Source organism: Manacus candei, unplaced genomic scaffold (assembly GCF_025592945.1).
Source record: "Manacus candei isolate 608988 ecotype Guabito, Panama unplaced genomic scaffold, ASM2559294v1 h1tg000023l, whole genome shotgun sequence".
NCBI classification, from domain to species: Eukaryota; Metazoa; Chordata; class Aves; order Passeriformes; family Pipridae; genus Manacus; species Manacus candei.
In genome coordinates this window covers 11,923,049-11,948,102 of record NW_026138071.1, presented here as the reverse complement: position 1 = coordinate 11,948,102, position 25,054 = coordinate 11,923,049, and the positions used below count along the sequence as shown (strand labels likewise).

At 37.3% G+C, this 25,054-nt stretch overlaps 1 protein-coding gene across 1 annotated transcript in view; it reads right to left on the bottom strand.

Moving 5' to 3' along the window:
* The window catches only part of MYO3B (myosin IIIB), a 198,163-nt gene that overhangs the window by 28,613 nt on the left and 144,496 nt on the right, over window positions 1–25,054 (bottom strand). Inside the window, exons 34-35 of the mRNA XM_051787359.1 lie at window positions 19,925–19,988; window positions 18,902–19,040 (exon numbers count right to left, since the gene is read on the bottom strand). Of these exons, the coding sequence (XP_051643319.1) occupies window positions 18,902–19,040; window positions 19,925–19,988 (203 nt within the window). The remainder of the gene's footprint in view (window positions 1–18,901; window positions 19,041–19,924; window positions 19,989–25,054) is intronic.

The following is a 25,054-nucleotide window of genomic DNA, read 5'->3' as shown; positions in this document are numbered from 1 at the left end:
AATTACTTCATCTACCTAATATTTCCTGGAAGTGGACTAGAAGTAGATGGGTCTATATCTCCGCTTATCATCTGTCAGATTTACATACAGATTTACATCTGGCTTTACATACATGCAGCTGGGAATGTTTTGTAGCACTCTTCTTCACGTTCTTTCTCTAATGACTGCATTTTTCCTCTTACATCAAATTGCCTCTTGCATTGAGAGGGCAGGTCCTGGACAACTTTGCTCTATGTATGTGTGGAGTAACTGGTTCCTGCTTGATGTGTGGCTGTACCATTTTCTTTAGATGGAGCAGTGCTTTTAAAGTGGATGGAAGGTTTCGGAAGAACTATGATTTGTTGATCCTCCAACAACTTTGTCCTGACTACTCTGATCTGGCAGAAGGAAACACAGCAGCAACAGTGGAGGTTTATTCAGTCTACAATGTGTTTTACTGCCTTCTACAGTAGAATCACTACCATTCTGAGCAGGAAATAGTCCACTCCTCAGAGCCCATTTTCTCAACCTGTGAAGGGCAAGATTTGCTGTACAGTGATGACTACTTCCTGTAGTTACTATAGAAACATACAGGAACCACAGACCCACAGGAAAGAATTGGAGTTTGAGTAGTGCACAAGACTGAGCAAGATTCAACATTTTAGACTTTTCTCTCCAGTCTGGCAGGCTCAGTTGTGTTTCAGATGGCTTTGGTGTACACATACGCTTCAAGACACAAATGAAGAAAAATCACTCCTTCAGTTATTCGCAGGTCTTCTTCAGCCTGCTACAGCAAACGATGAAGTTTATTCTCTCACTCACAAGACTCTGCAGTACCAGCAACAATTGTTATGAGCTCTCCCTGTTTATTTTTCTCATATTTCAAAGGAAACTTCACTGCAAGCTAACTAACTCCTCTGTTAGAAGTGTATCCTCTACTTTTTAATATTTATAACAAAGACTTAATGGAGAATTGAAGGTCTACAGTCTTAGAGAAAATGATTCTCTAAATGTATCTTATATGTCTTGTTAGGGCTGATTTGTCTGCATGGAGTGTTAGGTTGATACTGCACTAAAGCTTCTAGTTCTAGTGTAACCAGAGCCAGTTTTTCTGAGTACCTGCTAACCTGCTGGGAGCACACATCCCAAGGTACTTTCACCTACGAATTCCATTACAGTGAAAGACAGAAATTCAGTCTAGCCCAAAGACATGGAAAATTTATGACTCATCTTGACCACTCTTATCTAAAGTCTTCTGTGAAAGAGATGACAACATTTTCTTCGTCCACTGCTACAATCTCTATACAAGACTTAACCAAAATCCAACAGGGTTCTCGTGAGTTAGCTATTTTAGGGTCTCTAGACATGTATACTCAGGTAAGTTGGAAAACACCTGTCTTTCAGCTTCTTGGATAAGGGAACTTTCATATTAAAAGTTGGTAGTAGAGCTGATGCCAGTTTTCAGTTTTAGTCATGTGAGATACTTTGAGAGAAAGGGATACTGCAGTGATATTGGAAAGTACTGTGCAAACAGAATTTGGCCTACTGTATGAACTCAGTCTCACAGTTAGAATCTGGGGTTGAAAACTGTTAATTCTTAATTTCTTTAAGAATCAGATCTTAACTTTGCAATGACTTCTTTTTCATCTGCATGCAAGATTTTAAAAATAGGACTGGTGTTTCCTTTAATTAGTATTTGATACAGTATTAATATTCCTATTTATCTTTTACATGCCATATGGATTAAATTCTCATTACTTTTGATCTTAATACTTTTAAAATATGTAAATCAGCAGACAGACACCCTCTTTAAAGCAGTGTTTGCACACCACATCTATTATTGCCTTGGGCAAAAGAAAAATATCTGCATTGCTAAAATTTCAGAATTGTGAGGAAATCTTGAAAAATCAGATACTAAACTAATCAATCTCGATGAATTATATAACAACCAAGTAAACTGCGGTTCTTTAGATTTAGCTATACCTAAAAACGACATTAAGAGTGGCCAAAGGCCATTACAGGACACGTGCTTAAAAGAGATCAACTAAGTTAATTTCTGGAAGGAAAAGAATGTTATCACAGGTTGAGCTAATTCCAGATGCAATGCCTTAGAAGAACACTATACTTTTTAAAAAAACTCACCTTTAATCATAGACATTAAAAATACAGTGATTTATTTTCACATTTACAGAAGATACTTTTATCTTATTTAATCTATTATTTTTCCAACACTACAACACACTGCTCACTAATAGACTTGCATGCGCACGTATTTCAATTTATCTGAACATCATGGTTAAGCAGAAAGGAGAAAGTTATGGGACTTATCAACACAAACAATGGGCAAAGAGGATAGATAGCACTGGCCTCTCTGTTCGCGCTGTAAGTAATCTCCAGTGACATGGAAAGCATTTGGATTTAGTGTTGAATGAATATGGTTCATGAATTTGCTAGTCTGAAAACAAAATTGATCTTCCTATGGAATTGATCTTCCTATAATATAACATATTTGTAGCTAGGTCTGTTCAATCTCTCTGCTTACATTATACTGCTGAAGTGTACACCTGAGAGCTTTCAGAATAAATTAAGAAAATGCAGTTGTGGAAACCAGAATTATTCCTACCATGCTCTGACTGAGAGGTGGAGGAAGGACCCTGTGCATCTACAGCCACACGACATGCCTCAGAGCACGTGTGCAGTGCCTGCATGGGGTATCCGTTCCCTTCCTTTCAGCTCTGAAAAATCCGTGTCTATTCAGAAATATGACATGAAAACTAATGTTCTGGTTAAAAACCAAATAAAATTGGTCTTCAGTACCAGAAAAGGCATTTTGGAGGAAATTAAGCACTGTTGGGTCCATTTAGTCCCTCTTATTTTTATTTTTTCTGATCTCATCTAAAATCCACTGAGTCTGTGGGACCTTCTCCACTATCTTGACTAAGCCCTGAGTACAGGCCAGCAACCTAAGAGCCTCATGTATTTTTTGCATTTTGTTTTTATTTTGGTTATTTTAGAAACCTACAGGACTAAATACTGATGTTTATTAGAATGCCATCTAAGAGAAAAGAGCACTCCTCCCTAAACTGAATCACATGAGGCCATGTTTGGCAGGGTTCATACTAAATGAAAGCTCGAGCCTGAGGGTTTGTATACACAGTTGTGTATAGTCCATGACTTCCCTGAGTGCACACCAGGCAGAAGGTCCACAGCAAGGAAGGCAATGAAAGTTTCATTAGAAAAAGGAACAGAAATTTGGCCCTTGCTCTGAACAACAGTTTAGTTTAAGGCCTAGTCTGCACCAGCACATGCTACCAATGCATTTATTTCTTGCCATCATCTGGATTGGTAAAAGTCCTCAGCCAGAAATACTGCTGTTTTTTTGACCAGAATAATTAATTCCATTTGGTAAACTGTTTTAAGAACTGCTTTCCTATGATGAGATGTCCTTGCAGCAAGGAAGTTTGCTGTCATACATCTGCAGTACAGTTACAGTTTCAAAGTCTTCTAACTGCACATACAGTCTAACTGGCCAGGTCAGTGCATGGTAGTTTCTCCAAAGAGGAGACTGCTAACTCTGCTCAATTAAAGTAGGCTTTTTTCAGATGCACTCCTGCATAAGACACATTAAAAACACAACAGTTTTTCACATAATTTTGCAGGCCGTAGAATCTGAAAAGATGGCACATCATTGTCCTTAAACTTGCAGGAATCTGATAAGCACCACAAATATTATTTGAAATTCCTATCCAACTAAATTAAAATGTTTTCTCATAGTTATTTGCAAAGGCACAATTAGTAAGGTATTAGTAATCTAAACAGCAATTGTATATCCACAACTGTAGTTCAGTGACAGAATGTCTTAGAAGTAATTTAAATTTCCCCTTAAAGTGTCTTAATGATACTGTAAGGGACAATGCAGCACTTAAGTTATTGCAGTTTAAATGTTTTATGTACTTACATCACAATTATTGCTTATTACTGTTTCACAATGCAGATATATATTACCTTTGTCTTAAATTCGAAGCACATCAAATACGAAAGTCTGTTCACAGCCATGCAATTGTCTAAACTGTTCAACCCATTTATTTTTAAATCATATTATAAACTTCTAATTCTAAGCAGTCACTTAGAATTCACATTTCCATCCTTTTTCCACATTGAATGGTCTTACTTTGGCAATGACTGCTATGAACTCCAAACAAGATGTGTGGATAACCACAGCTACACCCTGAAGTATTGGGTCCTTCATCATCAACCTCTGTCTCTGACTGCTGCATTTGTTACATGCAGAACAAGGAGATGTTGCAAACAAGCCTGTGAAATGCTTTGTTAATAAATCAAGGATCTCTTGGCTACTGAACTCACAGCTCTGTTCTCTAGTTAGTTCACAAGTATTTCATATCAAAGGGATGCAAATGTGAAGGTTTAGAAATAAAGGAGTAGCTTTCAAATTTGAAGCTAAATAAAAAGCCTGACAAGCAATACCACTAAAAATCTGTATAATTTTTAACCACTCTCCCTTCCTGAAACTTAAGCACAGCACTACACAGTGGGACTCAACTCCACGTCTGCTCTTGGTAGGAGACTTAGTTTGTGCAATGATACAGCACCTACAGAAATTGCATTACAATATTTCATGAAAGTGACCCAATTAAAATAAATTCAAACAGTTATTACAAGCAAAACTTTCCTCACCTTCCATTTTTTTTCATCACTAGGGTGTGGAAACCTCCTGTCTCCTTCCTGCAATCCCATGACACGTGGCACATTCACATAAAAATAATCTCGGAGTATTCCATTGGAAACAGCTTTGTGCTAAAGCCAACCACTTCCGCATCCCTTTTGTGAGATGATATACCCACACTGGAGCAGACAGACCATAGTGATAGAATATAGACTTTCATGGGCTGTTCTTTTTCATGTTCTTTTTGAGAAAGAACAGTTCTCAAAAGCTCTCACCTTCCTCACCCAGCAACACAGACCACACATTCACATGAGAATAAGCCACAATCAGGATATCATATTAACCAAGTCTATTGTTTTCAAACAGCTGAACTGTTTTAGATTAGTGATGACTTCTTTCCTGTGCCCCAGTAAAAAGAGGGTCTTGTTTCAGTTCTAGATCATTCCTGGCAAGTCAGCTGGGAACATGCAGAACACAATGTACACCAGATTCCAGCACACTGCTGCCTTCCTGCTCTGAGCTTTGTCATCAGCTTACATGAAAACAGGCATAGGCCCACCCCACCAAAACTTGTTTTGCTCAGTTTGTTTTTGTTTCAAAAGGTCCTTCAGGGAAAACAATCTGGTCAAAAATCCAGCCACAATTCAAAATGTTTATATAAAACACACTTGGGGCTCAAATCTGTGGGAGCAATATTTTAAAATGTTTGTGTTTCTTGTTTCTGATCTGCTGTTCTTACTCAATGTTCTGGTCTTGGTATGCACAAAGCCAGACAAAACCCCAAGCATTAGTTTAACAAATATAATCCAGATACAATGGGCTGGATTTACAGACCAGCCATGCTTATTCATGGTGTAGCAAGAAGATGCATGACGATGCTGAGCATAATAGGCCCAATTTACAGTTGCCTTGAGGCCTTTCTAGAGAACACCTCTAGCACAGAAGGCCTGCTCAATGCACATTTCTTTGTTCTTACTTGTCCCAGGATAGGAATCATTCTAAGACAGGGCAGCACAAATCCGTACAAAAGCCACTAGGATAAAGGGCTGAAGTCCTTGAGAAAAAAACAAAACCAAACCTCTCTCTTCTCCCATATCCTCTAATCCTTTCCATTTGCAGTTGATACTGAACTGTAGAAATCTCTGCAGATATGGGGACACCTTCCCATGCTATACCTTTTCAGAGGTTATGAGAGGCATTTGTCTTGCACCAACCCAGCATGCGCAATCTTCCAGTTAGCTTGCAAAGAAAATGGTAGACACAACCTCTTTTACAGTTAAACTCAGCTATCCTGCAGATCACATGTACCAGTGATAAATTTCAGAACTCAGCTACCTCTGGAGTATCAAACTTAGCCAGGTTTCCAAGGCAAAATTTGAAACACTCACCACGAAATCATGGTCATTTACGGAATCACTGAATGTTTTGGAAACTGTAGTTCTATTTTCTGACAAAAAATGACTTTTGGAAACTCTTGATAAACACATCCAAAGTTCTACTGAAAATGCATCCTGTAATGTTTGCTTATTCCTTTGCTGGTAGCAACATTCCTCCAGTCAACCTAAATTTACATTATTTACCTTTCCATAAAAATTCAGGATTTCCATGTTAAATAACCTCATCAAGCTTTTTTTGGTGCAGTTTTATCTTTCTCATCACCCTTTTAAGTATGTTTGCTCTTCTGAGTCTGGCTTTTTCTGACTACAGTAAATGCAACTGCAAATCTAAAGAGAGACAGTTGTGTTCTTATTGCTAAGAAATCTTATTTTGAGAATTTATTTGACAATACTGAGGGACTATGCATGTCATCTGCCACTGTAAACAAGAATATCGAGATTTGTTTTTTCCCCAAGTCTTTTTGTGTTATTTCTTTATTAGCTACAGGCTTTAACCAGAGACCAATCTGGGACACATTTTCTCATTCAGCAACAAGGGATATAAGATCTTGATAACCGACTGGTAGAGGCTGACCTTAAACATTGATATTAATTTATCTGTCAACTCAAAGAATAAATCTGGCCCTGGTCCTCAGAAGCAACTATCAATAGAGCTGAAAGCTGTTAGTTTAAAGAGTATGAACTTGACTTAGAACTCTTGCCTTAGAACCCTTTTCAAAAGTACATTTGAAAAGGTAGAAAATATGCAGAAAGCCATAGAATCCTAGAAAGGTTTGGGTTGGAAGGGATTATCTAGTTAAAATTCCCTGCTATGGGCAGGGATGTTACCCACTAGATCAGGTCGCTCAGGTCCCCAGTCAACCTGGCCTTGAACACTTCCAGGGATGGGGCACCCACAACTTCTCTGGACAATCTGTTCAGTGCCTCAATACACTCTGAATAAATTCCCAACTTTTAATCTAAATCTTTCCTCTTCTACTTTAAAACAGTTCCCGCTTATCCTATCGCTATCTGCCTGTGTGAAAAGTCACTCTCCCTCTTTTGTATAAACCCCATTAAAGTACTGGAAAGTGGCAATGAGGTCTCCATGAAACCTTCTCTTTTCCAGGATGAACAACCTCAGCTCTCTCACTGTCTTAACAGCAGAGGTGTTCCAGCCCTCTCATCATCTTTGTGGCTCTCCGATGGACGCACTCCAACAGGTCCATGTCTTTCTTGTGCTGAGGACCCCAGAGCTGGGTGCAGCACTCCATGGTCTCATGAGACCAGACCAGAGAAGCAGAATCACTTCCCTTGACCTGCTGGCCACTCCTCTTTTGGTGGAGCCCAGGCCTTCTGGGCTGCAAGCCCACACTGTTGGCTGATGCCCAGCTTCATCCATGAGAACTCCCAAGTCTTTCTCATAGGTTAATAGTCATAAAGTCACAGGTTTAGTTGTAGGTCATAAAGTCATAGGCTAATGAATTCAGGCCTGATACTAAACACCACTAAATTAAAAAGTATAAAGTTCTTGCTTAGGTCCAACACTGAATTAGGAAATAGACACAAATAGAGGAATTAGAATTAACATCAGGAAATAAAACTGAAAAATTCTTCAATCCTTTTCTGCAAAGACAAAAACTGCCTGAAAGCTAAGCTTGATTCACTTTAAACCAAAGTATTTAAATTGTGCTCTCAATGACCTTCATATAATGCCCAAAATAAATCATGGCAGAATTTAACCTAGTGTGCATGAGCAATTTAGTAGTGATTTATTTAGGTCCTGTTGAGATTATCTGCAGTTTTATAAATGTAACTTCCAAAAGGTAGAGGGCATTATGGCTGTACAGCTGCAACGGATGGGATGGTATAGTACAGAATGTAAGACTGTAGAGTGCTAGAAGTCCAGTGGGGGTAATCTCAATTCCTCCCATCTCAGTTAACTTCTGGAATGTTGTTCTAAAGCTGAGTGAACTGCTTAACTGACTGTGCTAGCTGGAGTGTTTCACCTTGTCTCCTCTCTGATGCAATGTTAGGTATGTACTTTGGTTTTGTTTTCTTTTGTTTTCTTTTGTTTTTGTTTTTTGTTTGGTTTCTTTTGGATAGACTCCAAAATTCATAAAGAGGAAATAAAAAGGGGTCATTGAAGAACAGGTTGTTATTACACAAGGGAAATTTTCCCTTATTTCATCTGGTCTCTCCATCTTCAAAGATTTTGGACCAATTAATGCTGCACCTTTTCAGAGACGCATGCTTCCTAAGCCTAAAAAAAACCCCTATGTTGCAAATAATGATATAAAATGTTGCAAAGTAGTGATGCGCTGATACGGGCACCACTGCAAAGGAAATAGTTTGCCCTTCAAAAGATTTTGCTTTTCAAAACAGAGCATAATCATAACTCTCCATCCAAATGCTCTAAAGCTAGAATTGCGCTTTTCCCTGAAAAACGTGAGCAATTAGATAGGAGAAAAGTAACATTACAGAAAACAGCAGGACATTTCACTGCTAGGGCTACCAAGTGTTCTGTCCTTATTGAAACTGAACGTTATTTTCTTTCATTACTTTTTCATCTCATCCCCTTCTTTCTCCTTTCTCTACCATGCCTGTCTGCATGAGTTTTCTTCTTTGATGGTATATTCCTCTCCACTCCACTTCTGGCTTGTTTTTTATTCCATGTTGTCTGTCCATGTCTGTCACTTGTTTTTCCTGTATGTGAAGTTCTGCATGGTTTCATCTATCATAGTCAGTGTCTTCTGCCTTACTGATATACTCACTCTCCAAAAGGTGGTTAGGCTGGTTCCTCTTTTCCTTCTTTTTCCCCATATGCATATTTTTTTATTTTGTTTCCTTGCAAGTCACACCATGAACCACTACAATTCTACAAACAAGCTACAGAATTTAAGCTGAAAATTGACAGATGCTGCTTTCTGACTGGGCATGTTTATTTTGTGGGTAGAAAGAGAAGAGGGAGTTTTGTGAATTAACAATGATTTTCTTCAATGTGTGTCAATGCTTAGTTCGTGTGGCATGTTACCACCACGTAGGCAATCTCTGAATTTAAAAGTTTTAGGTTGCAAGTTGCTTATAGTGATGAAATGAAATAATGAAAATCCTACTTCATTTGCAATGCCCTGAGACATCTCTGGCTGTGGCTGTCTGATGACTATGTTCTTCTGAGGGAATGTTTTAAAATAGACAACAGTTTACAAATAAAAATATCTAAATATAGTCATGCAAAATTCCATTTTTCTAAAGCAGTTAAGCTCCTTTGGTTATGAAGCTGAGGAACTCATCCTCCTTGGGCCCTAAATCAATGATCAAAAGGCATAAAGCCTGAGCCTGGATACAGCAGACAGAAAACTGATATATACTACAGACTTGAACTAACAGCTGTTCTGAATACCACTGCAAGGGGCAGATCTTTATGAGGAGATTAAGAACAGTACTACTCCCAGTTTATCAGTTTCCTATGAATGAAATATTAATTGAAAGCACATGAACAACAACAGATGAAAGAAATTGATATCACTTTCTCTCCAAGTTTGATGAGCAAAATACGAGGGGTGATCCCAAACCAGAATCTTATTATACCTGCGCCCTTTTGGGACATTAGGGGAGACGGGATGCATAACTGAATTTTATATATGTTCACCTGTCTCTGAAAACAAATCAATAGGTCAAAGAATTTTGTCACACAAATATCCCTTTTGCCCCTTTTAACTATAGCAGCTAGCTGTTCTGAATTTTTAAAACTACACCCATATATGCTGCTACTCAAATTAGCTCATTTTTCTTTTTAGAGCTGCAGCAAACTTTTTTTTTCAAATAAGCCCTTTAAAACCAACAAGCTTGCTGTTATTCATTTGATAGTCATGCTCTTTATCATAACTAAGAATATGCGGTAAAGAACAGCATTAAAAGAATGTAGAAAAAACAATTGCACCACATTGCTGCAGGGCATTTTTGGTGTTTGCAAATCCCAGTACTACAAAAAAAGGCTGAAACAATGTAACGCTTTTTCTCCTTTTTTTGAATGTGACTTTTGTGTGTGCGCATGAGGCAACATAAGCACGCTGGTGAGAGGGAGTCCCGAGAACAGCACTGCACTCCCAAAGCCACAGAATAAAAATCAAAAATGTACTTTCTAGCCTATAGAGAAAAAATACTGACTGCAGCTCAAGGTAAAGAGCTCTCCAATTTAAACACCAGGCAATCACACACATTCTCTATATTTGATTCCCAACAAAATGTAATACAGTCAGATGAGGAAAGACTTGTTAAAGATGACCAAGTCTTCATGGATATTCTTAATGCTATTGAGCTTGTTAGTTATCTCTGCATTCTCCCCATCAGATTTACCTGGTTGCTAAGGGTAGATCAACCTGGCAAGCAAGAGGCAATACTTAGTAATTACACAGTTGTGCTTCCTGCCTTTTCACACTATTCATTGCTTATGCTTTTACATGTACAAGGCAGGACAAACCTTAAAGACGAAGAATAGGTACTAAGATATTTTTAGGAAAAGAAATATTAAGATTTCATAAAACTCTCATATATGTTGTGTTATGACTAAGATATGCTTGTTGTGTGCCTGACCACACATAGGAAAGCAGCTTCTCTTTCTCCCATTGGCAGCAATAACAATACTTTCTATGATTTTGATACTCCTGGCTTCTCTTGGAGGAAAGGTGTTATAAGCAGGGAAGGTGGGGATGTAGCATTATTTTTCTGCTGTAGTGCCAACACTTGAGCATAACAACCAGTTCCCAATAATTCTCTCCATAGGCAAAGAAGATCCTCAAGATACATTATCCTTGCCTGGAGTCAGACAGGCGCTCTGCAAGCTCACAGTGACTGCAACAAGATAGTATTGCTATTGCTATATTCAGCGTAATCATTATAATCATCTTGAAGTTATCCATGTGAGAACTGAAATATAAAATACTTCTAGTGAGTAGAGAGAAGTAATGATGGACAGCCAAGGAATAAAATCATTGTCATGAGCAGAGCTAATGAATAACTGATGTAAAGTAATTTCTTTCCACCCAAATACCTCAGAGTGACTTAATTATTTAGTGAATGGAATACCTATTTATCAAACTGTATCTATAAGTAACTTGTAGTATCTATATCTTCACATAGGTCGTTGCAAACATTTTGTCCTCAGTATCTATCTTTTACTTGTCAGAGATGTTTTGAGTGGTTTATTTTTTCATTTACATTGATCAACCATGCAAATTATATACCATGGTTTGAGTTTCTATTAAGCTGTATAAGATTTTTAGGAGTTAATCACAATCCACTAGAATAATAACTAGAATTAGCATACAAAAAAAAAAAATCCAAACCCATGCAAAGTATTTAAGATTTTGAAATGTAATTTTTTTTCAGAAATTAATTTGTTATGGTACTTTCTGAGTTCCATGTTCCATCCTGTCACCATCACATTAATTATGTTACTGCTTTTATCACCATGCTATCTCTTCACAGTGTCTACGAAGAATTGTAAAAATAATTTGTGACAACATACAGTGTCTTCTAAAAAGAAAGATTTGAAATCCAGCTATTACTACTCAGCTGTGGGGAATTCAGCAGAGTAAATCCATATTTTTAAATATCAGCAAAAACCCAGAAATTATTTGGTAATATACACCTAGAAGAATAAATCATAGTAAATGATTAACTGTCTTAGCCTTTTTCTTACGAAATAACCAGAAATAAAGAAACTATCTAAAGTTTTCTGATAGTGGGGAAAAGTTAATAAATTCTGAATTGTTTCTTGTCTTTGCTAAAAAATCGAAAATATTACTAGTTATTTTCACTTTATGTGCACTCTCAAAGCTCTGCACCTACTGTATTTATTCTAACAAAGTTTACTTTGATAAAATTGTGCAATTTTTTTAGAAACAGAAGAGTAATGAATTAGGAACCACACTATATGCCTGAGTATATCAGTCATCTGAGATATGCTGATGGTTCAGAGCACCAGTAATTTTGGCAAAATAATAAAAATAGGCTGATAGAGAATACTTGGAGAATTTCAAACAGTAACAACAGAATAGTGAAGTACTGCATGATGAAAAGCTTAACTACCAACAAAGATATCGCAAAAAGAAGTGCTCTAACAAACCTGTATGCTGTGGATAGAAAATGAAGACAGAGAGCAGGTGAACTGCAGCTTGGATCAGAAAGGCAGTAGTAGACATTGTGTGTTAAAAAGTAAAATTTGTGGGGGTTTAGTACTGTATTATTGTGTCTATATTATTCAACTTCATTAAATTTCTTTGTTTTCTTACTATTATTTTTTGATTTTTCAATGAGAGATCTGCAGATTATTTTTATTGCAATGTAGTCATGACAAGCTGAATTTTAACTTGTTTTATAAAGAACAAGTAGAGCTGTCTCTGGAGAACTCTACTGCAGCTTATCTGTGCAGTTTACTCGCATCCTATCTTTCACCTCTGATACTAATCAGTCATGGCTGCAGGTCAAATCTTTTGCATTGGAAGCAATCACAATAACCAATCCAGAAGTAAACCAGCCTATAATGAAATTCACTGCCTACGGCTAAACATAGAGCTAACATGTGTTTAACAAATCAAAGCTTGTATTTATCACTTGTCACTGTTTGTGTCTTTGTCTGTTGGAGGGGAAGAAACAATTAAGAAGCTAAGCAGTAAAGAAAAACTTGAGAACAACCCAATTTCTTTTCAGATTTGTTGGTCTGACACTTTGGCAAAATGCAGTCTGCATATCATGCCACCACAGAATAGCAAAAGGTTTAACAGAAACCATCTATGGGTGAATGAGTTCAGAATACAAACATCACCACCACAAGTCTTAGCTAAAAAATTTACATAAGGCCGAGAGAATTGACTTCACTTACGTTTGCAGACAGATTTTCTGAATTCACACTGAAATATATGCTGAAGAACTGGAATCCCGAAAATGAGGTACTGTTTCTCACCCTAATGGCTAGTGAAGCTAACAGACTCCTGCCAAACACAAATCCAGAAAGCAAAAATCTCAGGCTTTCCACAGGCTGGGAGGTGATGGTCTCTCCTGGGGGCTCCTGCAGGGTCCTACCACATGCAAGGCAATGCATAGTAACAAGCTTACCAAAAGAATCCATCTACCAAAATATGCAGCCTCACAACCCTAGAAAGGGGATAATCCTTTCTTATAATAATAGAAACAGAAATACAGAATCACAGAACCACTTATGTTGGAAAAGATCTCCGAGATCATCGATTCCAACCTATGACTGAACACACCAAGTCAACTAGACCACGGCACTCACTGCCACATCCAGTCTTTCCTTAAACTAGAACACAGCACTGAGTGCCATGTCCAGTCCTGCCTTAAACACCTCCAGGGACACTGACTCTACCACCTCCCTGGGCAGCCCATTCCAATATCTAGTCACCTTTTCTGTGAAGAAATTCTTCCTAATGTCCAACCTAAATCTCTTCCAGCACAGCTCAAGACTATGTCCTCTCGTCCTGTCACCAGCTGCCTGGGAGAAGAGGCCGACCCCCACCTGGCTTCAGTCTCCTTTCAGGCAGTTGTAGAGAGTGATAAGGTCATCCCTGAGCCTGCTCTTCTCCAGGCTAAATAATCCCAGCTCCCTCAGCTGCTCCTCATAGGATGTGCTCTCCAGATCCTTCACCAGCTTTGCTGCCCTTCTCTGGATCCACTCCAGGACCTCAGTGTTCTTCCTGAATTGAGGGGCCCAGAACTGGGCACAGTACTCAAGGTGAGGACCTCACCACATTTATTCCAGGTGTGAAAAAGTTAGTAATCCAGTGATGATACTCTTTTAAGGATAAAAGAAAAGGAAGCTACTTTTTCTCCTGCGTATACCCAGTCAGATTTTGGTTCAAAAGCCACAGAACACTACTGCAGCAGGATCTTTGAATTGGAAATTCATTATACAACATACCACATCAGCAACTCCTCTGCCAGACGCTTCGACTGCAACATGGCTAATAGTAATTCTATAGCGTGGTATGTAGTAGGACAATACTGTGGAGATCTCAGAGGCCTCACACATAGGTACAGCATGCTCAGTGCAATCAGATCATATTATGTCACACTCTCTTGGTCTTTTTAGAGTTTCCTGTAACAGTCAGACTGTCCCATAATCATGTTATTTTATTTGCAAAAGAGTGACAAACTCAAATTCGGCCCACTCAAAAAATCCCCCAAAACCAAACCAAATCTTCTGCCCAAAAATTCTCTAAAACCCAGATACATAGAAAATTTTTCACGTCAGTTTTTTTCAACTGAAACCCAATTCTGCTCACTGTTATGATTTTACTGACTACAGTCAAGTTTTTCATGATTTACATTCCTTCAATATAAAATTAGTCTCAGTGGCAGGCTTAAAAATGATGAAATGAAACTCCTGATTAAACAACTAAAAATAATTCTAAATAGATTACAAATTCTTTCACTTACATTCCTGAATGACAGGATTCTGAAATTCATGGCATTCACGTGTCAGTATCATCCCATCTGACAATGACTACTAGTTGAAAGTCTATGCAGTATTTCACACTACATTATGTTTTGTTTTTCATTTAGAAAGGAAGATTTGCTATAATAGAATCAAACAGGAAGCTGAGTTACACAAACAGCTGAATAGCTTAGATTGATCTCTCTCTACTTGCAGAAAATGAAGTGGCATCTTTTGTTACATGGCATCCAGATCTTGACACCACATTTTGTGTGATATAATACCTGTTCTTTACTAAAATACTTATTAGTCATGTTGGGATATTGGCTTTCTGCAAATCCAAGGATAAAAAGTGCCCCCATTTCCAAGTCACTAATGATTGTTGCTTTGCCATAGCTGTTACCTTTTGTAAAACAATGTAAAACTAGGAATTAATGAGATCAGAGTTAGAACTCTACTACAACAGTTAAACTACAATGTAGTGTAAGATGGTTCTCTATATTTAAGCACCTTTCATTTGCAATTGCAAGACATCAAATCAAGACTGTACTCCAGGGCTGAGATTGAGGCCGTTTAAAGTATTTTCAATAACAAAGTCTGACTCAAAGAAAACTGTACTCAGAACACCCAAGCCACCTATTCTCTGTGACTTGGGTATTTTAATACGATTATGGTCCTGACAGAATTAAAGTTGGATCAATTCCTTAAAACTGGAGTTAAGTCCTAACAATTAATGAAGTCATCATTATTTTATATTTCCTGTTTAGGGTGAAGAATCTATAAATATCATCTGTGTGATGACAACCACAGAGTAACACTTTGGGAATAATGTCTTCCATGCCCACAATGCACCTACTAAAACTTGTCCACAGTACTTTCTCAGCTGGGCAGCAGCCTTCCTACCCATCAAGCACTAACTTGACATATTTCATTATCTACTTGTCTTCCATCAGTGCAAAAAACAGTGACTACCTCATATGTTTCTCCAAACCTAACACAGCTACATTCATCAAATCCCATTTTATGATTGGTTTATCAGAAAGGAAGAGAAAAATGAATAACACAAAAATAAAAATACATATTACAAGGAAAACATTCAAAATGGGTCAGTAGCTAATGGGACTCCAGGCCTTGTCAAGCCCTAATTTCCACTAGTTTTGAAATATAAAAATTAAAGAATCTAAAATCAAAGGCTATATTGAAATGGACTATTCACTACTTCAGCCTCAGATTGTGGCTATAGACACCATAGATTGCATACTTCCAGATCTCACAAAATCCTGACAGTTTTCTCTACCTCTCACAAAATTTGAGCATTGCGGGCAATATTGTGAGGTACAAGGCATAAACTGAACATATTCAGAAGAAATACTGTTCTCCCAAAAGAGAATGTCCATAGCCAGAGACTCTTTGTGCATTTTTTCAGTTATTTAAAATGTCTATGTTAAGCATAAAAAATTATGTCATCCCCTGGTCAGTGCAGAGATACTATTAGCTTTCCTTTTGCAAAGGAAAGCATCTCAGAAAATCTGTCACATCTACCTTTGAAGGAAAGTTACACTGGTCAATTCCCTATGAAGCACTCACTTCTCGTTAATAATTTCAAACAGTCTTGTCTAAGGGAATCTATCTTGTCTAAGGGAATACCTCTACTTGGCCTCTGGAGATTATACTATTTTGATTCCTTCAGTACTACTTTATTGTGACTAGAATAATCAACTTCTGGCTTAATTGTTTCTTATGACTGGACTCTCCTCTCTGCCCAGGCAATGTGTCACAGTGGAGACACTAGAGCGAATTCTTAGCATTGTTACTAGTCTTGCCCCACTGCTCTGGCAGAGCCCAGGGGAATGTCCAGGCAGTGTAAAGCCAGCCTCTGTGACTCTATACAACCATAGGACATGCATGCACTTAACTTGCTCTGCATGCAGTTTGGCCACACTGCTCAGTTTTATGATGACCCAGTGTAAAGGCTTTTGAAGTGAAAAAGAGGCTTTTGTTTCTGTATTAATTATGGAGTATAGTCTTTGCATGATCTTTCTGAAAATTTCCTTGTCTATTTTTCCTTTGCCAATCTACTACTGAGAACAGGCAGCCTGTGCCATTACACAGCTGGATAACAAGATGTGAGTGAATAGTCTGCTTGATTAATACAAAAAAATGTAAATTCATATCAACCATTTTTTCCCTTTTCTGTTCTTGCCCCCTTGACTACACTAGAGCCTCACCTACCAAGGCCTCAAGACAAATAAGCAGCCTGTCCTTCCCTTTGTGCTTAAGCCTGCCTGCAGACTCCCTCCTTCAGCAAACATCAACGCTGCTTCATAACTGGGTCATGGGCCAGTGCAGCAACCTGTCACATTCCCTTCCCCATCGGCCTCTGTGTTCCAGGTCCAAGCACTGCCACCAGGCTGATAGACTAGTTCTGCTTGTAATGTAACTTAAAGAGAATTAAAAATCAATCTCTAGCATTGCAGAATAATGTTTCACTATGAAAAATAACAGTCTTTACATTGTTTGGACCACCTAGTGGGCAGCATTTTTGTGTGAATAACAGCTTAGGTAGTATCGCTCTACATTATAAAGCATGTGCATTTTATACGTTTTCTTATTCCGAAAAGGTATTTGCTATTTCACTTAGCTTTCACAATAGGCATAAGAATATTATCTTCTTAAAAGTATACTTCATACATTAAGACTGAATGCAGACTGAGCATCATGTGAAAGCATCTGCATTTGTGAATGCATGCAGTGCTTTTAAAAGCACCCAAGGAAGTTATTCTGCAGCAGGTTTACCTTCTTAATAGTTACTCATTGAAGTGTGATTTCTATGGTCATCTATCTGAATATTTTCAGGTTTAACTAGGCAATTCCTTACTCTGCATTTGCACGCTTATTCATTTAAAGACAGATGTTTCTTCAATAGTTCAGATCAATGTTGCCCTAATCTCCTCTTCAAATTCTATTCTTCTATCACTTCACATTTTTTGAAATCTCTCTAAATTACTGCGTAATGGCTCTGAATCATATGTTTGCTAAGGGTGGAATTCTGCCAGTTTTACTCTAATTGTTTTACCTCAGACAGGAGGTCTTTGATTTCAAGGAGATCAGTTGCAGAGTAACATACAATATCCAGTGAGAGTAAGGATGATAGATTTGGGCCCTGACTGCTTCCCTCAAGAGGATTTGCTGCAATGAAGATATTTCTGTTTGACAGGTTTATTGCTTAACATGCAATAACTTAAGATAGTGATGCAAACTTCCCCTGCAGTCCCACACTATGGATTCAAAACCCATATGGACAGAAATGCATGAAGAGAGAATAATGTGCTCAATCTGCTGTGTTTACATACTATTCTGTTTTTAGCATGGAAACCACCTAATGCCTGTATAAAAGACTAAAAACACTGAATTTGCATTATTTCCTGTAACAGAAGGATCTCCCTATAAATATCTATCTTCTTACCTTTACATTGTAAATTTTTTAACTGAACTCTGTAAAATTTAAACACATAAATTTCAGGACAAGGGCTTAATTATTCAGATAAATATTTACAGATTTACAAGTTGAAAGGTGTCCCATTAAATAAATAAGCAGAAACGTCAATGTATAGCACAACATTACAAACAACTAATTTTTAGTATTAACCTGGAAATTAATGTATTATCATATACATTTTGGCCCTAGTTACAGATATCACATTATCAACCTACTTCATCTTAAACTGGGGAATGTATTCTACAATACAGTAACAAAGTCTGTATTCATGAATTTGCAAAGACACAAGGATTACAGTAACAGAGAAAAGTATTCTGATAGGTAATGACTTCCTGAAATATTCAAAGATAAACCAGGTAAAACTCAAAAAATGTCAAAAAGTTTCACTTAGAGTTTTTAAATTTTTAAATTCTTATTGAGCATGGCAAAAATAACGTAACAGCAAACAAAATAAAAATCTACACTGCATAGATTGTAGAATTATTGCAGATGGTCTGTGTTGCTGACTGAATCTTTGTGCGTGTGAACAAATGAGTTATTTTTCATTCTGCCAGACATGAGAGATTTCATTACTGTCTTTGACTTTGAGGTTGGAAGGCAAAGGAAAGTTGAAGCTCTTGAAAGTAGATTTGATTTCATTAAAAGGGTATTTTGAGATTAATAAGGACACTTTTAGTAGAAGCTGTATTTTAAAAATCATTATACTTTTGTGTCTGTAATTCAGACACTTAAGGGCTTTTTTATATTTCTGGGTTGAAAATGTGTAGAAAAAAGTTTTTTTCTTTATATTTCCTGCCTTTCAAGGGGTTAAAAGACCTCATCAATATATAAAGCAAGCTACATGCTGACAACATGTAGCTTATAAACATTAAACAATATTGCAGCTACTTTACTATATTTCTTACCTCCTTTTTTACGAGATCTCAAGAGGCTTGACAACTGATGGTCTGCAACTGCCTCGGATTGGCTAATTGATTGTGAATCATCTACTTCGAATGAATGTTTTAGAATAACTGGAGAAGCAGAAATCTCATCCAAATCATTCTGGAATAAAGAATGCTGGTGTAGGCACATAAGAAATGTATTGATTTCACTCTGCCATGATAATTTACAGCTGTGATCTCATAGAGAGCAACTTGTTATTTTCTATGACACTGTGAAATGTCTAATGCTAGATTTAAGTTACACAAGATTCTTGTGGCTTTCAGCAACACAGACTTAGCATCCATGTCACAAACATTTGTTTACTTTTTTCCATTTAACTTATTTATCCTCTTTCCTCATGCAGTTAAATCATAGCATGCACTGTATGCTGATTTCCTCTCATAGTTAATTTGTATCTTTAGAAAAAAGCTATAGGAAGGTATTAATCTGCTTAACATTTCTAAGTACATCATCCAAGGGATTTTGTTTTTTTAATCTTACATATGCTCAGCAGAGTTACTGGCAAAAACTGTACATTTTCTCCATTTCATCCTTTCAACATCAAATGGTAAGCAGCAAAAATTGGATCAGACTTCAAAGACTATGCTGTGCTCCAAGTCACAGAGCGACTCCTCCATTTCACATATTGAATTCGAGCAGGATATCAAAGTGCTACCAAAGAACCTCAGGTCCTTACTAAAAAAGAGTCTCTAACATCTGTAGAAAGTGAAGTGCACAGACAAATCACCTCAGGGAGCAGCTAGCATTTATTCTCAGCAGCAAATTTCCAGCCTTTTGATTCTCTTATTCACTGTACCTCCCTGTCTCTCTACAGAACTAAAGTTCTTAGCAAGCAGGCTTTTGTCTCAAAGACTTCAAAACATCACTAACGGTTTCATGTTCAGATGGCTATGCCAAGCAGCCACAAACACACTGCAGAACTGTGGACTCAGGAATTTGAAGTTATAATATGATGTTGTTTTAGAACATAAACTTAGTAGTACCTTTTTCGTTTGTTTGTCAAGAAAATCAGGCACCGTGGGAGAAGACCGGTTACTGGTTTGCTGCCTAAAAGCAAAGAAAAATAAAATATGTAGTTTGAATATTGTAATTTATTCACTCACAAAAGGTTTACTGGCATACACTGTTTCGTTGATTTTCTCTTTTCTCCCTCCCTCAATTTCTAAATATGCACATACAGTCAATTCAGAAAAAACACAGATCAGTCCCATTTCCTCTTATAAGGAAGTGCATGCTATTAAACACAGTAACAGGCTATGAGCAATGAATTTGTCATTAAAAATTTGTGGATCCATGTATATGTGTAAAATGATTTTATGAGAATTCTATGAAATTGAAGACGTGTATTAAGATTAATTTGATAAGATTTTACATGAAACTTTTTTCCTAGAGCTGTGAAAAGCCGTTTTCACAGTATTCAAACTTAGACACTCAAAATTTGACATATGAGGAAGAAGTGAAACATGTGTTCTCCTAAAACCATTTGGGTTAGGCACAGAGCAAGAAGTAAGATGTCTTAGATTCTTTGCCTATATCTGTTACTATTTATCATCACATTATGTCACCATAAGAATATTAAAGGCCAACTCCTACTCTCATTAATGCTGATTAAAGTAACTTAAAAACCTTCTGTAGGCCCCAACCTTGTTGGCAGGCCTTTGAAGTCCATGGATCTCTTCAACACTCCACCCAGACAGAACTTGCTTCAGAATCTTCAGCTATGCAATACCAAAAAAGATGCTACCAATTTCATTTAATGGATAAAAAAGAATGAGGTTCATAGATATTATTTGGTATGCCCATGGTCCTAAAACTGGGATTAAAAGCAAAACTTTCTGATTGCCAAAACAGAATGAAGCTTTCATGAATATGGTAAACATTCAACTTTTCCATAATGTTGCAATTTCATGACTGAACGTTGGATTTGCTTGTCAGGTTAGGGGAATTTAAATTTCCCTTTATTCTTTGACACTAAGGAAGACAAGGAAAACATTCTACCTAAACTGTAATCTGAATTTGTGTTTTCCTTGGAAGAAATTAAGGGATCAATTTTAAATACGCATTGTCATTTAGTACTGGTACACTTCTTGAACTGGAAATTATAACATGTCTAGGACTGCATTTGATACTGCATTTAGGCATATACTGTATTATCTGTAAAGTTCTCTATTACTATTTATCTTGTATATATATTATTTAGATAATCATTTATTTAGTGGGATGAGTTAGATAACTTGCTCCTTTTCCCCAAAATTCCCTTAAGCATTTGTTAAGACGATGCATTCCCCCATTCCCCAATATTGCAGAAAATAAACTCAATACAAGCTAAAATTTATAAATAATCCTCAAATATTACTGTGTTGGATGTCAAAATCAAAATCTGCTATTGGATCAGTATTTTGCAAATGGCCTGCAATGCCAAAACCAGATTGGATCATCATATAAATTTAAATATTCAGATTTTGGGATGCTTTGGATCTGGATCTAAATTTGCAGCTTGAAATAATCTTTATCTTCTATTAAAAAAAAATCCAGAACTTTGCCAGGGCTAGAACCCTGTACAAATGTTTAAAGCATGACGGTAAAGATCATCAACTTGCCTTCTGTCCAGCTTAAGCTAGCAAAAATCAGCCTCTGGAATTCTGAAGCCCTTAGACCCTAACTGTTTTTCAGGATCCCTGTGATGCTGTGTTTCTGATTTAACAATCCTAAGTTGGGTTGTATTTGCTGCAAGATAGCCCATCCTTCCACAGAATATACTGTTGCTAATGTAAGTCTGTACTTGATTTCTAGCTGTAACTCATGAGCTTTTCACTGCATTTTTCTTCCCCTGTCCTGTTAAGGAGGAACAACAGAATGGCTTGGTAGGGACCTGGCAGCCAGCCAAGGTCAACCCACCACAATGTCAAACTGGTATGGAACACATCTGAAAACACAGTATCAAGTGCAAATGCTGAGCACCTTGAAATCAGTTGCTGAGCTATTCTGAAAGTTTGGCTAGTATGCCACGTGGAAAATGCAGCCACAGAATCATAGAAATCACTAAGGTTGAAAAAGACCTCCAAGAGTCCAACCTTTGACCGAACACCACCTTGTTAATTAACCACAGCACTAAGTTCCAGGTCCAGTCATTTCTTGAACACTTCCAGGGATAGTGACTGCACCACTTCCCTGGGCAGCCCATTCCAATGCTTGACAACAGGAGGGCAGCTCAGCAATAGTTAATTAATCTAAGTCAATCAGTGATGACAGCTAACATTTTCAAATGTGGTATCTGAGGCAGGGTATTTTCAGGTGTCTTTGAAGAAACTGCTTGTCCTATAGTTTCCAGGGACTTTTATTTTCCACATTTGCAGGAAAGCAGTATTTGGGTCAGACAGATGAGATCCAGTCAGCACACTTACCTAGGCAGGATGCAAGAGATCAAGTGCATGTGCCTGGTTTCAGTAAGGTAATTCAACAATTTGCTGCTGACTGTTCAGCTACTGAGTTATAATACACCTCTTCGCATACAGACTGTCTATAAATCACTGAATGAGCAAGAAACATTGGAGAAACAGTGATTCCTAAGGTCTGTCTGCACATCTATATAGTATATAGCCTTACTGTCTTTAGCGTTTGAAAAGCAGTTGAACCATTGCAGCATAAAACTAGTAGCAGAGATTAATTTATGCTGGAGAAAATACATCTAGTTTTGGAATTATTCTGGCCATTATGAGTGTAAGTAAGGGAATTTGGACTTTCATTATTTAAATGCTTTAAAAAATGTTAGAAAAACTCCTAGATATTCTACTGGAAATAATACAGCTCATTTTGCAGAAGTAATATATTATAGAATAGAACCAATTTAATCCTTCCAGGATGGGTAGATTAAAAATTCCAAAGGCATGGGAAGGAGGAAAAAAACCCAGATGACACTGGAAAATTGTGCCCATATTTACATTTACACCTTTAAAAATCTTGAGTAATTATTTGAACTTATGAATTGTAAAATAATTAGAAGCTCATATGACATCAGAATCAGGCCCACTGTGTTCCACTGTATGCCACAGGGATTTCAGCCTTCCTATTTCCATCACAAGCAATAACCTTAATGTTTGCTATGATTAAAAATAGGAAGGTGAAGCAATTAAAGGAAACCAGAATGTCTTTATGTTAGCTTTTATTGTGGAATGAAATGAAAATTCATATTCAAAAGATGACTTATACAAGAAATCATAGTGTGGTCTTGACAGAAACTGAAATTCTCCAAGGAGGAAATATGGAACAATCTGGAAAGGTGTAAGAAATAAATCAACAGAACCTGATGGCATTCTTCTGAAGATTCTGAAAAAAAAAAAAAGTTTTAAAATGTGGAGATATGACCCTTTCAATCAGCCCTCCATGAAGAATAGAAGCACACCAACACAGTGATTTTTTTTCTTTTTCTTTTAAACAAAACAAGCCAAGGAAGGTTTTGTTATTGACTGACAGACTGAATCCCACTTTAGTGAGAGGCAAGCTGCAGATCAAGTTAAAGAAAGCATAGCAAAAGAGAGAAGAGTTTTTATATGGAACAGGTGAATTCACATTAAACCAGTTTCTGAATGGATCTGTGCTGCTGTGACTGAAATCATGTTTAATCTCTGCTGTCTGTGATATACAGCATATTATGTTTATGTGCTAATCCACCAGTGCCCATGTAGGTAAATCCACATTGCATGCTATTTCAATGGGCCAGGTGTAGCAAACCATTCAGAAATGCACATTGTTCGTTTTCCAGGCACAGTAATAATGCTGATGCAAGTAAAGCTGACCCGTGGAAAATTCCTCTAGAACTATTTTTATACTTACTCCCCACACTGATGCAGCAACAGCTGGTGACACTACGATGCTATAAAAGTGGCTGGCTTGCAATGCCAAACCCACTGGCACAGAGATGTCACAGTTCAAGAAGTGACTGTATTTACAAATAATAAAAAGAACCTTGGCAAACCATTTAAGCCACCCCCATTCTAAAAGAAAAATCACCTACTCTTTTTTTTTTTGGTCATAAGTTTGTTTAAGCTTTTTAAAACCTACAGTGAAGGAGATGTCAAAACTTCTCAAGGTAATCTACAGAGCATTTCACTCAGTTTACCATTAGTAAGCTTTTCTTGACATCTAACCTAACATTCTTGTGCTGCAATGCAAGTCCATTATTTCTCAATTACCTGATTCTCAATAGAGAACAGTTTGTTCCTTTTCTCTTCACATCAGCCTTTCATGATTGGAGAAATGATACCACATGACCTCTAGTTTTCCATCTCCCTTTTAGATCTTACCTTACTATGGTTTCTATAAACATTTTGGTTGCCAAGCAACTTTCTCGTTTTCTTGAAGTGCAGTTTCTGATACACTATCCTAACTGAGGTCTTGACAGAGATGAGAAATGTTACGATGCACACATGAGGTAGTGTGTATCCTCACTGCTAGTACCCAATGTAAACTTTGGAGAATGGTGCCATTATTGACTGACATTCATTTTGTGGTTCATTACTATTCATGTAACTGTGTTTCTAATTCAAATCCTACCCTCTTAAACCCTGTACCATCACTCACTTAGTACTGATACAAGTTTAGTAATCAGGTTCTGCTTCATCAGTCAAGCCATTAATGAGTAGAAATAGATCCATTTCTGGAACTTGACTTTCAGATGCATACTTCCTGCAGAACAGAGAACTGCTGATAATTATTCTTTGTCTATAACTTTCCAAACACCTAAGTTGGTGTGCCTGTGTAGTTTTGTTCAGGGTCTATTATACAATCTTGATTACCTAAGGCTCATGTGAATTTTCTAACAAGAATGATTTCTGAGAACCTATGCTGACCAAATAGCTAAAAAGAGAAAGATGTAGGAATAAAATCAGTGAACTCAGCTCAAGGGTGTGAACTGCTCTTGATGTCAGGTATCTTCTAAAATAAGCCCTTAACATACAGAGCTCCAAAAGGAAACCAAGGAGCAAGGGATACTCACTGACATACAGTTACAGTTACAGACATAACTGATGTGTAACAAAGTCACTATGTGGAAACAATGCTTTCTGCTATACCACACACTGCAAAGGCACTGATCATGTATGCATAGCTAACAT